Source organism: Dipodomys ordii, unplaced genomic scaffold, assembly GCF_000151885.1.
Source record: "Dipodomys ordii isolate 6190 unplaced genomic scaffold, Dord_2.0 Scaffold50, whole genome shotgun sequence".
Classification (NCBI taxonomy): domain Eukaryota; kingdom Metazoa; phylum Chordata; class Mammalia; order Rodentia; family Heteromyidae; genus Dipodomys; species Dipodomys ordii.
Window position 1 is genome coordinate 7374826 of NW_012267266.1, and position 17819 is coordinate 7392644.

The 17819-nt window shown below is 35.2% G+C and overlaps 1 protein-coding gene across 1 annotated transcript in view; it reads left to right on the top strand.

Moving 5' to 3' along the window:
* Window positions 1-17819, top strand: part of Tmem232 (transmembrane protein 232) — a 205411-nt gene that overhangs the window by 30764 nt on the left and 156828 nt on the right. The window contains exons 5-8 of the mRNA XM_013020318.1: window positions 489-646; window positions 6941-7040; window positions 9881-10044; window positions 17394-17548. Coding sequence (XP_012875772.1) covers window positions 489-646; window positions 6941-7040; window positions 9881-10044; window positions 17394-17548 — 577 coding nt within the window. The remainder of the gene's footprint in view (window positions 1-488; window positions 647-6940; window positions 7041-9880; window positions 10045-17393; window positions 17549-17819) is intronic.

The window sequence follows — 17819 nt, forward strand, 5'->3', positions numbered from 1 at the left end:
GCTTTGTTATATTTCTCTATCACTTTGAATATGATCTCGTGATCAATATATAATGTTGGCTGAAAAAGCTAGAGCTCCCCGAGCATTTCTCTCCCTCTCTTTTAAGTAGTCTCTCGACTTGATGATTCTGAGTCCAGCTTTGTTAGTTGGACTTTCTACATTGGAGCTCAGGATTCCAAAGCTAGTTCTGATTGGGGGCAGTGGATATTCAGGTAGAAACTAAATTTACCTTGCCTGTTTTGATCTAGCCTCTGAAGTTATCTGTTGCTACTAGTTATGCATTTTACTGATTAAAGCAGCCACATGGACTGCTCAGGTTTAAATGGAAAGGAGCTTGGGAGAATTCACCTTTTGATGGGAAGAATGGCAAGGAATTTGTGAACACTTAGAAGCTGATGAGCAAATAGTTATCTGCAAAAATTAATTGTAGCATGTAGAAAACCAAGATGATGCTTAAATGACAAAATTTCTTCTTTATGGAATTTCAGAAGCTTTAGGTATCCTCTATGCTTCTCTGGACCATGCTTCCTTCACTTATGACCAGCTGCCTGCTTTGTTTTTTGTGGCAGAGTCAGTTTTATATAGACTCTGTTGTGATGCATTCAAGAAGGCATTTTTATATTCAGTTGAGATAAAGTTGGCAAAGGTATGTTTTAATTTTTGATATTATTATTAATTAATGTTAGATTACAATATATGATGACATAGCATCCATTTTTGATCAAAACAAGGTATTTGCTTATTTGTTAGTTTCATTTCTGACTATGTAGTATGTTACAAATTATGTGGTATACAGTATGAGTAATATGTTATTACTTGGTATCTATGTGGGAAAGTTTAAGAAAATGTAGTTTTACAAACTATGTAAGAAAATATTTGTTTAAAATAAATATGCTTCTTTTTTCTGGGAATATATTGATTTTACTTTTCTTCATTTGAAGGACTGGCTTTTTGTTTTGTTTTGGGTGTATATCTGTACCAGGGCTTGAACTCAGGCCTCACAATTTCTCTAAGCTTTCTTGCTTGGGGATGGAACTCTCCCTCCATTCTAGCATTTTTCTAGTTGTTTGGATATGGTACCTTGCAGACATTTTTCATTCAGTCTGGCCTTGAACCATCATTCCTCAAGTTTCAGCTTCCAAATTGAGCCACTGGCATCTGAAGGACTTTTTAACGTTAGTTCTTATTCTGTTTTAAAATGCTGACAACTAGTTGGGTGCTGGTGGCCCAAGCCAGTAATCCCAGGTACTCAGGAGGCTGAGATTTGAGGATTGTGATTTGAAGCCAGCCCTGGCTCTTATGTGCAATTTATCACCAGAAAGCCAAAGTATAGCGATGGCTTGAGTGGTAGAACTCTGGCTTTGAACAAAAAAGCTCAGGGACAGTGCCCAGCCCCTGAGTTTAAGCCTCGCCCCCTGTCATACACAACACACACACACACACACACACACACACACACACACACACACACACAATGCTGACTATAAATAATCTTTGGATGAAAGATACTGGTTCTTTCTGTGTTCTACATCATTTTAGAGCTATACATGGGTCATTATTTTATACAGGTTATGTTTCAAAAGACCTTAAACTCATTTGGATTCAATCCTTACAATGGTAGTAGTGACAAAATTTATTCTTAGTCTAGTAAATTTATTTTAACTAATGATTATTTTTGCAAAGAGTAGCAAGATTTCTTCTTTTTCTTTTCTTTTCTTTTTGGTGGTTTAGGTTTAAAGGCAAGGCTTTCTTGGCTTGCTTGCCCTGTAATATAATGTCAGTTATTCTTCGACATGTTTGGGAATAAATGACAGAGTTGATGCAGACAGAATGTAAGAGATAATGACCTACACAGAGAAAAGAAATTTTACATGAAAGAGGAGTGAAAGGGAAAAGTACTTGTCTTAGAATACAAATATTTTTCTTCTTAAAAATTTCTACACTACTCATAATGGAAATAAGTTTATATTTATTATGATATTTAAATTTTTATGAGTTAATTATAAATATGAAATGTGTAAAACCTAAGTATATTCACATTAGTGATAAAAATGAAGTGGAATACAAGGAGGGAACATGGAAAACACAAAAAAAGCTGGATACTCTCCTAATTCCTTCTCATCTTGCTAATGACCTTTCTCCATTTCTTGACTTAAAATTACAGTAGAGAAGCGGGTGGCTCATATGCCAATAATTCTAGCTGATAATCTGAGATCTGAGGATCATAGTTCAAGGCTAGTCCAAGCAGGAAAGTCTGTGGGACTCTTATCTCCAATTAATCACAGAAAAAGTTGGAAGTAGAGTTGTGGCTCAAGTGGTAGAGCAAAAGGAGCTTAGGGAAAATACCCAGGCCCAGGGTTCAAGCCCCAGAAACTGCAAAAAAATGACAGTAGAAGAAAAAAGAATCACAAAATATACTTTCAGCCATTAAATATGCTGATTATACATTTTACACCTGCAATCTACTTTTTAAAAATTTTTGAATTTTCTCTCCTGTTCGTACTATATACTTGGTGTGGATTCTTGTAACAGTTGCAAAATCCCCAGTACCAACCTCTGTGCTTTTCTCAATAACAATTTTATGAACAATGTTGCACATAACTTATTATCACAATGAAAGAGATAGTGTTAGTAATATACATTATTTTGCAAGTAAGGAAATTGTGGTATAGAGAGCTTAACTGACCCACTCTACATGAATAAGGAGTCAAAAAAGGTTTTGAAAACCTTGGCAGTGTAGGTCAAAGTACAGTGGAATCATCACCAGTGATGCTCACTCACTCCTACTGAGTTCTCACATTCAGTAAGTTTAAAATTTATTCCTATTGTTTTGCTGATATAAACTACTAGTAGAAATAACTATGACTTACATCTAAAAGTGACTTCCTTGCCTTTGTTGAATGGTGTAACTAATTTTGTTGGAAACTTCTTGCTGTTTTTTGAGTACAAAGCTTCATTGAAAAGTATTTCTACACAGGTGTGACAGATGAGAGAATAAAGGAAGCTGATGCTGGGGGCTGTAGAGAATTCTTTCATATGGGCCAATTTGGGAAGGAATTACTGAAAAGTGGCACATGAGCAGACACCTGCCTGGTAAAAAAAGCAAGGGCCTAAGTGCATTTGGAAAGAGCATTATTTTTGCCATTTATATTTTGTTATTTGTGCCAGTATTGAGACTTGAACCCCTGGACTCACATTCTTACTTGGCTTTCTTTTGCTCATGGCTGGTCGTCTGTCATTTGAGCCACACTTCAATTTCTAGCTTTTTGGTGGTTAATTGGAGATAAGAGTTTCATGGAATTTTTTGCCCCAGGTGGCTTCAAATAGAGATCCTCAGATCTGTCTTCTGAGTAGCTAAGTTTACAGGTATAAGCCATCAATTCCCAACTTAGCTAGTTATTTAAAAAGCTACTTTGAGGTAAGATTTAAATAAATGATCATGAAATGAACATGCTACTGTAAGGATGGAGTTCAATGGCTTTGTCATTGTGTATACCCTAATTATTCCACCACGAAGTTGTTAACTATCAAACCCCCAAATTGCTTTATGACCCCTTATACCCAGAACTTTATATCTGCTCCTGTATCTGGTTTCTTCTACTTGCATGTTATTTTTGAGAAATATTCTTACATATTGAGACATATTCTTACTGTGTATATCCATAGTCCATTCCTTTACTGATGTCACTCTATTATACAAACACATTAGCATTTGTTTATTCATTCTTTTATTGAAGGTGGTAAGCTGGGTCCACAATTATTTTTATTATTATTGTTGTTGTTTTAATATGTGGGTGTATCTTAGAAATGACCAGTATGCCTGGTGCTTTATAAATGCTGTCAACTTACACATACAAAAAAGAAAGGAGAGTAGTTCCAGAAGTATCTCATCTCTCTACCTGCACAATTTTGTACCTCCTAGGAGGTACAAATTCAGGATTGGATACAATAAAAAAGATATAATCATATTTTCAAACATTTCATTCCAGGTTTTATATATTCTTTTCTTTCTATTTGCTTCTGAATGTAGAATTGCTTCTGCTATTGAATTTTGCTTGTACAAATGTAGAGAATAATATTAAATGACAATTTAATATACATTGGATAGAAATATTGTCTTTCAGCCTGTTGCTGGTAACTCATGCCTATAATCCTAAAATGAGTCCTAGGATGAAACCTCAGGCTCACGATTTGAAGCTAGCAAGACAGGAAAGTCTGTGAGACTCTTATCTCCAATAAACTACTCAGAAAAAGCCAGAGATGGTGCTGTGGCTCAAGTGGTAGAGTGCTAGCCTTAAGTACAAAAAAAAAACTCAAGGGAGGAGGAGGAGGAGGAGGAGGACTGTTTTTCAAATCTCCACAGAAGAACACAAAAATGTAACCAACGATGAAACTGCAACTATGATAGAATTTTTATTTCACAAAAGACAAGAAAAAAGGAAAGGACAGAAAGGATAAAGGAAGGAAAGATGGGAAAGAAGAAGAGAAAGAAATGCAGAAGCAGAGATTCAATAGGAGGCAAAGTTTGAGTTGCTAAAGTGCAGGGGACTAGGTACAAAAAATGAAACAATAAAGGGCCTAGGAGTTCTTAGAGATATGAACAGGCAAAGTTTACAATGAAATTTAATCTTCAGAATATCATAGATAAGGAAGTGGCGCTGTAGCTCAAGTGGTAGAGCGCTCGCCTTGAGTTGAAGAGCTGAGGGACAACGCCCAGGCCCAGAGTTCAAGCCCCACAACCGACAAAAAAAAAAAAAAAAGAATATCATAGATAAAATCTTTCAAAATAATTTTCCAAACGTAAATATAACTAGGGATAAGCCTAGGTTAGGTGAAATTCTAGACTGTGAGGTAAAATTTTTGCATTTTCTGCTTTGTAGGATATTAAGTATTGTGTGTCAATATTATTGCTTAAAATATCTATTGATAATATCTTTGAACTCCTATATTATTTCCTTCAACTAAGTTTTTAAAAAATTTATTGTAAAGGTGATATATAGAAGGGGTATAGTTACATAAGTAAGGTAATGAGTACATTTCTTTTTGAACAGTGTCACCCCACCCTTCAGAATACAATTTCTTTTCTTTTCTTTTCTTGGTTCTGGGGGCTTGAACACAGGGCCTAGACGCTGTCCCAGAGCCTCTTTGTACTCAAGGCTAGGGCTCACCACTTGAGTCACAGCACCACTTCCGCAGCTATGAGTTTTTACTCATGTTTTGTTACTGCTGGAAATGTTGCCTATCATTGTCTTGTATAGAAGATCACAATATTATTTTACATGGTCTATGGACCTTCTTGTCCTACTCATTAAACTCTGTCTTAGAGAAGAAGCACCAGCTATACCTGAGTGGTGTATGTGAAGAGACCCTCAGGGCATGGTTTATAAAAATTTGATTTTTATTTTTAAGTCTAAAAAAGAGTGCATCTTCACAATTAAAAAACATTACTGGATGTTGGCTACTCATCTTCAAATTTTTAGTGATCGAAATTTCTGATTTTAAAAAATGCTAGAAAAATTACTGCTATAATGATATTTATATCTTTGTGAATAAGCAGTCTTGGGTTCAAAGACCTGAAATGCCACTTAGTGTTTCCTAATACTTGGGAAGCATGGAGACTTGGTATGATTCATGTACTTTATTTTGACATGTGTATCTAATAGTACCATTTATTACTGTTAGATGTGGTTTTCGTAGATCTCTCTGTCTCTCTCTCTGGCTCTGTCTTTGTCTCTGTCTCTTTCTCTCTCATATACACAGAAGTCACTGCTAGTATTAGGTTTGTCACTTTGAGTTAGCAACTTTTAAACTTGAATTTCTAGTTTGTGTTTTATTTTGACTTTATATGAAATCTTGTGTAATGTGTGTTTTGCAGATTTCCAATTTTATGGTATGTTTAAAATACGCATGCACTGGTGTGTATGTTTATAAGATCAATATTTATTGTGTATACAATAAGCTATTTTAAAATTATTTATGAATTTTAAATGCCACAGAAAATTTTCAGTTGAACTTATTATGATATTTTTATAAGCATATTGGAAACAATGTATGACATGCTATTCAGAGCAGAGTATTTATCAGTGTTGTCTAAAACTATTTTTCAAGTTGTTTTTATTAAGACCCTAATGGGTCTTAATAAAATACACTTTTCTTTGTGATCCAGTATATACATTATGTACATTCACTTATACACTAAAAAAGAATTGAGCAATATATCATAATTTTTTCTCTTCTACTTTATTTAAAAATACAATGTCAACAATGCTCGATAGGAAATGTATTCATTACTCGTGTAACTGTAACCCCTCTGTACAGTATTTTTACAATAAAAAAGCATTTAAAAATAAAAAATTAAAAAAATAAATAAAAATCCCATGTCAATTGATTTTATGAGTCACAAAAGGAGCATAATATGTGGAATGAAGCAATACTTTTCTAAAGGATTTAGAACAAAACAATGTTCAGCATTGGTCATTCTAGGTAATGTAGAAATGATTTATAAAAGTATTTTTGTGAGCCAGGTGCCGGTGGCTCATGCCTGTAATCCTGGCTATTCAGGAGGCAGAGATCTGAGGATCCCGGGTCAAAGCCACCTGAACAGGAAAGTCTGTAAGACTCATCTCCAGTAAACCACTCAGAAAACTGGAAGTGGCACTCTGGCTCAAGTAGAATGCTAGCCTTGAGCTGAAAAGCTGAGGGACAACATCCAGGCCCAGAGTTCAGGCCCAATGACCAGCCAAAAAAAAAAAAAGTGTCTGAACTACTATTTCAATCTTGATATAAATGTTTTGAAGATATTTCAGAATGGCATAACATCAATGAAGTTTGAAACTGCTTCATCAGAAGTATTTTTAATAATAAAAGTTTATTTTCTATATAGTTTTTGAACATGTGTTGATGCAATACATAAATGCTTTTATATTTTCTGTTTTGACAGATTGGCTATTTGGTCTTCTTACGACTCTTTGTATTTTTCCTGCATGGTCATCTAGAAAGCTTCAAAGAACATTTACTTAGGCTCCGACCATATTTATTTGGTAGAGTATCTTTTTTATACTTATAAATGCTTAAGTTACATTTTAAGAAACTTGGTCTGCCACTATAAATATCATATGCTGAGTATTAGGATTCATGAAGACAATAGGTGCATTGCTGACTTCTGAGCTGAATAAATATTCAGCATTTATTTTGAGCACTTATTCAGGTTTGTTTTTCCCTATGTACTTATCAATTATTTTGTAGTGAGAACTTTACAAATCAACCCTCTTCTGAATTTATTAAACAATTTTTTATTTTCATTTATTTTTATTTTCTGCGTGGATACTTTGGGCTAGAACTAGGGACTTAAGTGCTATCCCTTAGCTTTTTTACTCAAACCTGGTACTCTTCTCCTGAGCCACAGCTCTACTTTTAAATGAAAAAGTTTCTTCTAAACACAAAAGAACTTTCATAATCCAAAGAATACCTATGGAATGAAAAAAGAAATTTTTTTTTTTTGGGTCCGGTCGTGGGGCCTGAACTCTGGGCCTGGGCGCTGTCCCTCAGCTCTTCAGCTCAAGGCTAGCGCTCTACCACTTGAGCCACAGCGCCACTTCTGGCTTTTTTCTGTTTGCTTATGTGGTGCTGAGGAATCGAACCCAGGGTCTTGAGCATGCAAGGCAAGCGCTCTACCACTGAGCCACCTTCCCAGCCCCTGAAAAAAGAAATTTTGCCAGCTATTTATCACATAAAGGAGTAGTATCTAGCATCTATAAAAACCTCTAAAAAGTAAGCATCCAAAGAATAAATAATCCAATTGATAAATGGACAAATGAGCTGAATAATTTTCAAAAGAAATAAAAATGAGTCATAAAACAGGAAGAGATGTTCACATTCTTAGATGTAAATGAAATATAAATCAAAACATCACTGGTAGTCCATCTCATCCTAGTCTTACCAGTCTTGACGCATGCATTGTTAGTCACTGTAGTTTTTCTGTTGGGCCACAGCTCACTACAACTTTCCCCTACCTAACTGAAGTCTTGTACTCCTTGATTAACATCTCCTACTTTCTCTACCCTTCCTTTCCCCACTGCACCCTTTGGTAGCTACTTTGTAAACTACTTTCTACATGAGTATATGGTGATGTTTGTGACTTAATTTTTCATCTGCAGTAACGTCTATCAGACTGCCTTTTAAAAAATGCTAAACTTATAGTTTCTGAAGATAAATCTAGTGGCAGTGTAGCTGTTAGACTGGATAGAAGAGAGTGGCCAAGGGAGGCCTGTTTACTATGGCATGCACAAACAGAACATTTCTTATTATCTAAAACAATGTTCTTCTAACAGTTTTGACCGAGACACATCAGAAGAAATAGACCAAGCTTTCTATGGTGAAGAAGCTATTAATGATATTAACTGTTGTAATGAAAGTTATACATAGTGAGATAGCTCTTTAAATACTTAGATAAAATACTAGATTTGGTGATCAATTTGATCTAGGTTCTATGTAGGGGTGAATGAGAAGTTCAGGAGGAAGTTGAAGTTATATACATATTTAGTAATAGGATACAAACACTGAAAAATGTTAGATGCAGTAAGTTTGAAATTTATGAGACCCGAATATGTAGATTTTATAGTTATTCTTATCAATATGGCTATTGTAAACACTGGGGGTGGGAAGAAGTTAATTCTAGAAAGAGAATCTCAGGGAACATAGATATTTAATCATATGAAATATAATTATAAGACAAAAATTCAACCTAAAAATGTAAACTATTTCAAAAGTGTAATGCTGTAATATTTATGGCACCATATAATCCTATCAATGAAAGAACAGAGAAAAGATGAGTATGTTAAATGAAGCCAAGAGGAGACTATAGATGAATCGAATAGGAATTATGTATCATATAATTTTTTTCCTTCCTTTCTTTCTTCCTTCCTTCCTTCCCTTTCCTTCCTTCCCTTCCTTCCCTTTCCTTTCCTTCCTTCCTTTTCCTTACCTACCTCTTTCCCTCCCTCCCTCCCTCCTTTCTTTTTTTTTCTTTTCTTTTCTTTTGTTGATTGTGGCACTTGAACTCTGGGCCTCTGGGCCTGGGCGCTGGGCACTGTTCCTCAACTCTTCAGCTCAAGGCTAGCACTCTACCACTTGAGCCACAGAGCCACTTCCATTTTTTGAGTGGTTTATTGGAGATAAGAGTCTCACAGACTTTCATGCTTGGGCTGGCTTTGAACTGAGATCCTCAGATCTCAGCCTCCTGAGTATCTACGATTTCAGATGTGAGCTACTGGTGCCCAGCTTCATATCGTTTTCTTTATTTCTTCCATCAATTATATTTCCTTTTCTTATCCCTTTAGTGTCCAGAATAGTGACTATCAAATAATTTATAGAACGAATGGAACTAAGATAGTTCTGTTAAATATCACATAGTATTTATGTTAAATGAATAATTTCCTATACAGCATATACTTTAAAACCTACAATAACCTCTTGAGAAAGAATAAGGCTGGAGCATATTGAGTTAAAAGTAATATTGCTTTGTTTGTAGGATTACAATTACAAAGTAGCCATCATGAATGGAAATATCTGTTATAATTTGATTTATATCAGCTTGAAGCTTCCATGCATTGTTGAGCAGTAACAATATTTAATTGGGCATTCAAGCCATTATTCAAGGCATTTTGATTTATATAAACACTTTTTATTTATGACCTACTTGTAATTTATTTTTTCACCACCAGAGGGCATGTATAACATTCTAAATCTTTACTACTTGAGGAAATGTACAGCTGGTTTTGCACCTGAATTTAATATTGAATTTAATTGCAGTTTTATACAAAAAGAAAAGTGAACACTAAAAGCTATTAATGAACTATTTCTCACATTTTTTTTACAATAGCACTTTCTTCTTCTGAAATATCCTATTACAAGTATCCAAACATATTTTCAAATGTGCAATTCATCCTGAAAACATCGCAAATTATGTATAAAAAAGAACTCATTAAAAAAACTTTCAGCACTGAAGAAAATATGGAAGAATTCGAAAATAATTATTCTGACATGGTAGGTAGTTTCATGTGGTGTCTGTATCCTGTCACAGAATGAGTAGGATTGCTATGTATAAATAGTCATACTTGTTAATCCATAAATCATTATTGATGCTGAGTTCAACTAGTTTAGGTAGGGAGTAGAGGAGTGAACACAAATTTGACTAGTTTTATGCACATGCATGCCTCTTTCCTGGATGGTAGATGGTAGATAATTGTACCCATATGTGCTGCTTCTATGTTAGGTGGAATAAGGTCATGACACCTTTTCCTTGTAGTTGCCATCTCAGCTGATTAGTTAACAGTCAAAATGTGCCAGGCACTGGAGGTTCATGCCTCGTAGCCACTCAGGAGGTTGAGATCTGAGGATCAGGCTTTTAAGCCAACCTGGTCAGGAAAGGCCATGGGACTTTATCTCCAAATTGACTAGTGAAAGAGACAGAAGTTGAGTTGTGGCACAAGTCATAGAGTGCTAGCCTTGAGCACAAAAGCTAAGAACAGTGCCCAGGCCCTGAATTCAAGCCCCAGGACTGGCAACAAAAAAAGAAAGACTTAGATTTGCCTTAAAATTAACATTTTACTACATTCTTATTAAAAGGAATGCATGTGAGTTTTGAAACAAGTGTTAAACAAGTATTAAAATCTTTGCATCTATGATTCATATATACAATAATGTTTAATATATAACTTAAATCAACTGAAAACTTTCAAATATAACTTAAATTGAGACTCAAAGTAATTTCTTTTATATAAAAATTATTTTACTTTCCTAGTCAGAACTTGGCAACCTTACTACTTTGATTTTTAGACATATGAATTTATGGTCTTTAGCTTGTAAACAGAGCATTTGTTTTTTTTTAACTTTTCCCCCAAAAGCATTTGGAGGCATGGCTCAGCTGGCACAGTGCCAGCTCTACAGTACAGTGCCACGTACTGTGTTCAAGTCCCAGTTTTGGACCCCCACAGAAAAAGAATTCCCCCAGAAGACATAAGTCGACATAAGCCAAAAACAATAAGGAAATGTAAAGAAAACTATGATCTCATAATTTTCCTGTACTTCCTTTGGGAACTTTTTGACATTATCTATAAATTAAATAAGTAAGATAAAATATTTTATTGTATCTATCTTTAGTCTTTTTTAGGACCATTTTTTGGGCTCCATTAATGATGGAACATTTATAAAGAAAGTGATATTTGCTAAGTAATTTGAAACTTTTGGTTACAATTTCTTTCTTTTAATTGTGAAAATACTGTACAGAGGGGTTACAATTACATGGGCAAGATAATAAGTACATTTCTTATCAAGCATTGTAGCCTCCGGTTACAATTTCTAATAAACTCAAATTGTGTCCTGTAAAAAAAGAATCTTAATAGCTATGTTGACTCACTCCTGTAATCCTAGCTACTTGGGAGGCAAATTGGGAGGACCATGGTTCAAAATAACAGACCCTATCTGCACCGGATGCTGTGGTGCAGACCTGTCCTCTCAACTATATAGCAGAAGTTCAAAGTCTGAGGTTGGCTGCAGGCAAAAAATGAGCCCTTATCCCTACAATAAAATAAAGCAAAAAGTTTCTAAGTGTAGTTCAAATGGAAAAGTATCTAATAAGAACAGGCCCTGACTTCAAATCCCAGGATCTAATTTTTCAGATTGAAAAGTATCTTCACAGCAAATATGTTACAGAAGATTCTGAGCAATAAAAGGAACACTGGTCGTCAAGAGAAAAGACCCATGTATGTGTGATCCAGAGGAGTTTTGTTAATCTCTTAAACCCCCATCTGCTTATCTTTCCAAAGTCCTGGAAATCATCATCTTTGGCATCATTATCATCATCCTATCTACCTGGACTCCCCTACATGGTTACTGTAGAGATCATAGAAACAAACAAACAAAATGTGCCTTGTAAATTAAATGCCATAAGAATGTAAATAATGTTAAGAGGAAAGTACATTTAGGAATCTACTCTAACCTATTCTGTTCAATATAATAATTTTCATCTGCAGACATGATTATATGCACTCTATGTTTTGCCTTTAAGCAAATGAGATATTGCGAAATCTTAGCAACACATGCCTTCTGGTGAGGAGCAGACTACTTTCAGTGTTCGTTCTGATGCTTTTGAGGAACATGTCCATTTTGGTCACTTGCTTCACACTCAGCAAGCTAGTGGAACCTTACTGTTGCACTGCTCTGCCTGCACTGGAAGGCATGAAGTCACCCACATGTGAAACAAACATATCTGCTTAGAGTGAGACTTGGCAGTCACAAAGTCTTTCTTGCCATTTTCTACCTTGTAGAACAAAGGGCTCACATTTACTTGCTCACACATTCTATTTCAGTTCTATCTCTGTGATTCTCTGAGGGGATTATAACGGATTTTGGCCTGTCAGGTTTATTGCCCTTCTTTTCTCCTCCAATTACCTTATAATATAAAGACTGTAAAGGACAGTGTAGCTACCTTGCTACTGAATTATTGCTTTGGCTAATCAGCACTGATCCATGGCTTGATTTACAAGCCTTAAAGTTCCCTGAATTCAGGTCATTTTTTCCAGTAGCATAGTCTATCCTGTTTTCGTGAGCATCTATCCATTCAATACTGTCTCATTTGCCTTCTGGAAAAGGAAGTAGGAAAACAGTGAGATAAAAAGTAAAATAGAAAGATATACTAGTAGCCATCTTCTTTGCCTCCTTTATTAATAGTTTATTGTAGTAAAGGATTTGTAAGTTTATTCCCAAAGCTTTCATGCTCAGATAATAATAAAAGGTCTACAGCAGCATGTATTAGCCCTTGCAAAATATTCAATTTTTATGCTCCGTGAATTGGAATAAAAGCCTAATTGCTTAATTTTTTTTATCCAACTACTCCTAAAATTGTTTCTAAAACCTGTAGGATTTACACATTACAACACATACAATATGGGTATTGATTCTGTTTAAGAACAGAGGATTTCCTTTCCTTGGCTGCCTGACCTTGTTTCTCCTTTTAAAGTCCTTTTAAGTGATACAGACACAAGGTTTCCATTGGCTTTGACAAATGGCACACTTTAATTAGCTCTGTGGATTGCAGAGCCAGATCTTTGGATTGCTGTCTTTTGCTCTCTCACAAAGCTGAATTTCTGAAGCACAGCTGTCACATGGTAACAATAACGTAGTTTTCAGGGAAGGTAGCTTTAAACTCAGCTAAAACTAGGAAAAGCCTTTTAGTAAATATTCCTCCAAAGTACTATTAGTTCACTGAAAACTAGCAGACTCAGAGTTAACATCCTAATGTGATTAGCAGTCTCTTCATGAAACTTAGAAGTCCTCAGTGACATTCTGTGCTGTACTGCAGTTGTAAATAAGTACCAGGAATTAGATTTTAATGAGACCCAAGTTCTTTAAAATTAGGAGCATTGTCTTACGGTTCATGTTCTGTTACCTAGGTAAGACATTTTTTGTAGAGAGGTCATTCATGGCACTGTCAACCCTCCCAAACATGATTGAAAACAAGCTCCAAACTCAGAAAGCTGTTCAAGAGATGTCAAAATAGAGCCCACACTTCCAATATCATTTTTATGCTACAAAGAGGGTTTGATTGGACATCCATAGCTTGTGTACTTAAATTTTCACAAATACCAAGGTGATGTGATTATCTGAATTTTCAGCTAACAATAGGTTAATGATACTTTGTAGGTGGGTTTCTCAAGTAGGCATTGTATAAGCTGCAAGGGACAGGCCTAAGACGTGAAAGAGAGGGAAAAAGAAAAGAAGAGAGGGAAGAAGGAAGGGAGAAGAGAAAAAGGAAAGAGAAAGAAAGAAGGAAAGAGAAAGCGGGAATAAGGGATAAAAAATGTTTTCTGGGAGCTATTGAAAGCTGAGTTTAGTGCTTTTCAAATGACCTGTGGTAAAAGTCATTTCAAATTTCTTTCCTTCTTTCTTTCTTCCCTTCCTTCTTTCTTCCTTCTTTTATTTTTCTCCTTCCATCTCTCCCTTGTTCCCCCCTCTACTAACCTATTTCTTTATTCCTATTCCTACATCATCATAGACTATCTTGTAAGATGTAATAATAATAAATTACTGAAACAGTAAAATCAAAATTGTTTTACTAAGCTGAATATGTATATAATAATTTGTTAAATTGTTATAAACGTCTCTTAATACCTATTCTTAATTTCTGTTAATAATTTGCAAATGACATTTATCAGCAAGTCATTTGTAGAAAGATTTAATGTAATGACAAAGAGCTGCACACCATGTAAGACCTCTGAGAGCATGTTCCCTCTGTCTACTGCATTGATGCAAATCACCATTAGTATAATAAATCATCCAGTTCTGGCAAATTTATTATTGGTGATGCTAATACCCTTAAGCCAGGGCTCAATGGAAACACGTGCCACGAGCCAAACTTGTTTTATTCCTTTTTGCAGGGACAGAGAAAGAGATAGGGTAAGAGAGGCAGAAGGGGAGAAGGGAAGGAGAGAGGGAGACAGGGAGAGATGAGAGGTGTATTCTCTTAGCTAGAGGTTGAGTGCTAGAAAACTTCTTTGTAGGAAGTGGAGTTTGAGTAATGGAGGGAGGATCTAATAAAGCAGGAGTTCTCTCTAGCTTTGACGCTGTTAGAAACTAGGGCAAGCTGTGACAATGATACATACTCAATGCTAGAAATCCTTCTGGACTATTAGCTTTTGTAAATCGATGTCATTTGTCCAGCAGTTAGCATATCCACATCATAACAGAAAACTTATGCATACTCCTTTTCAATTTTACTTACATTTATTCATTTATTTAGCATTCACTAATGTACAAAAGGTTCTTTGTGTGACATTTCTATATGTGTATATGCAGTATGTTAATCAACATCCCCCTCTTTATCACTCTCCTTGATCATTGAACATGTGTCTTATTTTCCTCTTTCTAAATGTTCAGGTTACATCTTCATAGGTCCTCCATGTCTTCTGGGCTCTCTGCTCTTCTTCCTTCTCCAAAGTAAGGCTGGACTCAGCTATCTGAACCATGTTCTTAGCACAGCAGTAGATGCTAACACCTTAGCAATCCTCAAACTTTGGCTACCCATAATCAAGTCTTACCCTCTACCATTCTACAAGCTCTGACAAGTACATCAGAAAAACACACAGAGGAAAAAGACTCTTAGATTCATTTGTAATTTCAGACTGATCTGTGTTGTTGCTAAGAAATTCTCCTTTGCCCACCTGCCTCTTGTTCAAGCCCTTTTCTGAACTTATTTTTCTAAAAGCATATCCATCATAATCTTAGATTTCAGTAGCATACACAAAAATAAGATACAAATGAAAACAAGAAAGTAGAGAGACAATTCTAAGACTGGGTACTTTGTGAATGGATCAGTGACTTTGTTTTCCTCAGTGCTTAGAGAAAAACGTTAGGTTGCTTTGTACAGAATGGTGTCTGAGCCCTGTTTTCTGAGGATAATATTTTGCGAGTTTATGTCCAAAAGGAGATCAGAATGACCAGCTGTGGATATCAGACAAGCCTGTAATAGATGTCAAATCAGCCACAGATATCACAAGCCATGTTTTCAATGATAAGGAAAATGAGAGACCACTTTCTCAATGAAGAAAGAATAGGAAGAACAGCTTCATGTAAACCTGATATAAAATTTAAATCTTGTTCATTGTCTAATTTTGATCAAAGATGCTGGTGCTTAAGTATGGTAGCACAAGTATATTTTAACCTTCCTATATAGTCTGTGTAGCTATCCAGTATCTATATTTAAAAAGAAAAATTATTGATTGTTTTAAATTAATTAGTCAAGCCATTCCGAAGCTTCAAAACATACCTACTTCAGTATTATTTGGAATGAGTTTGCAACCTGAGAATTGCCAGGCATCTGGCTGGAGACTCTTAGGGCAATTTGAGAAGAAAATTTCATTTCTATGAGTTCCACTTTTTGGATAGGCTCCATCAGAAAGCAGAAAATTAGGTTATGTGTGCATTTACTGAAGTCAGCTTGTCTGTCTGATGCCTTATATTATTTTAAAATAGAGGTTTTTCTGTGAAATAATCTAATGTCCCAAACACTGATTTGTTTCTATTTGCTTTTCTAAGTTATATTTACACAGAGGGAGCAAGCTTGTGAAGACTTTTTCTTACTCATCTTACAGTCAATGACATAAATAAAATCAATACACATCTGTCTTGGACTTAACTAGATGCTAGAAACTGAAAATGTTTGAATTTGTACATGGATATCTGGCTTTTTTTAAAGAGTGCTCAGCATGAACATTGTTAAATTGTAGTTGTGATATTGTTTTGTAAATAAATAAGCATTATTAAGCCCTTTAGATTCTAATTCATTTTTTCTCTTGAGACAAGTTTTCTCTGTCTAGCCTATGCTAGCCTGGAACTCATGATCATTCTTGAGCTTTCCAGGTATTGGAATTACAGGCATGCACTGCCATGTGCACTTTAAAACTTTCTTTTATAACGGCACCTAATATCAACTATTCATAAAACAAAGTGTGTTTGAATCTTTGCTATGTCATCATTGTATACTGATGACTTCAGTAGAACAACCAACTAAATCTATGAAACCAGCAGGAAACACCATGAAGAAAAACAGATACAGCAGGCTACTTGTTATTTGATTTGTAAATATCTACTTAACAGACATTGGCCATGTGTATTTTCCTCTTCAAAGTTGAACTTCACTTTTTTTTTCTTTTAGTAGCCAGGATTTTGCACTTGCTAGGTAGGTACTTTATCACTTGAGCCATGCTGCCAGCCCTTTTTCACTTTCATTAGTTTTTGCATAGAATCTCACTGTTTTGCCAGGGCCCAGCCTTACACAGTGATCTTATCTATGCTTCCCATATCACTGCAATTGCAGACATGCACCACCATGCCTGACTTATTTGTTAAAATAGAGCCTTGTTAACTTTTTGCCCAGGTTGGCCTTGAACTTCAATCTTCCTGACTTCCCACTTCTGAATAGCTGGGATTTCAGGCATGAGTCACTGTAACTGATATAGAAAATCACATTTAAAAACTTATTTACTATTCAGTCTTTGTTCAGGCTTTCCCCTGGTCCCTACTTGTCAGAGAGAGCTAAGTCACACAGCAGTTGAGAAACATGATTTTATCTAATAGTTGTTCCTTCAAATTCACAGGGTTTTTGTCATTTTGTAGAACTGATGTCATTGAACACAATAGTCCCATGTGAAAGTATGTGCATTCGATTCAGATGAAGGTTATACACCTACAAAAATATACTTATGCATATTATTCCACTTGGTGAGACAGGAACTCTAAGAGAATATGCATTTTAATTTGTATATTTAAAATTTATTTTTATGTTTGTTCAAGTGGAAGAATTGTTTCCCAGATATACTTTTACATTTTAATTCCAGGACCATTTGCAATTTAATCAGGGAGGATATAAAGTTAACCACCTGCTCTGGCATTGTGTTGCCGCTTGGTCTTGTGTTCAGAATAATAGTCCTCAGCTGAATAATGTGCTGGAGCATCTCATCTCCCATAAAACACAGCTTCAAAACAAATGCTGGTAAGATGATCCTATAAATTCAGAGAAACCTTTGTGTTTAAATGTTAATCACACCTTGGTTGACTATGAAAAGAACTTATAATCTCACTTCTAAAGACAAGGGCAATTTATGTATTTTGTATTAATTCATATTATCGATAAATTGTTTTTATCTCTTTGGTTTTGCTTTGCTGGATATGCACGCACACATTTCATAGTTTGTCTTTATTAAATGAGATTTGTGGTTGATAAGAAGTTTCTTTTTGTAAAAACATCATTTATTTTCCACAAT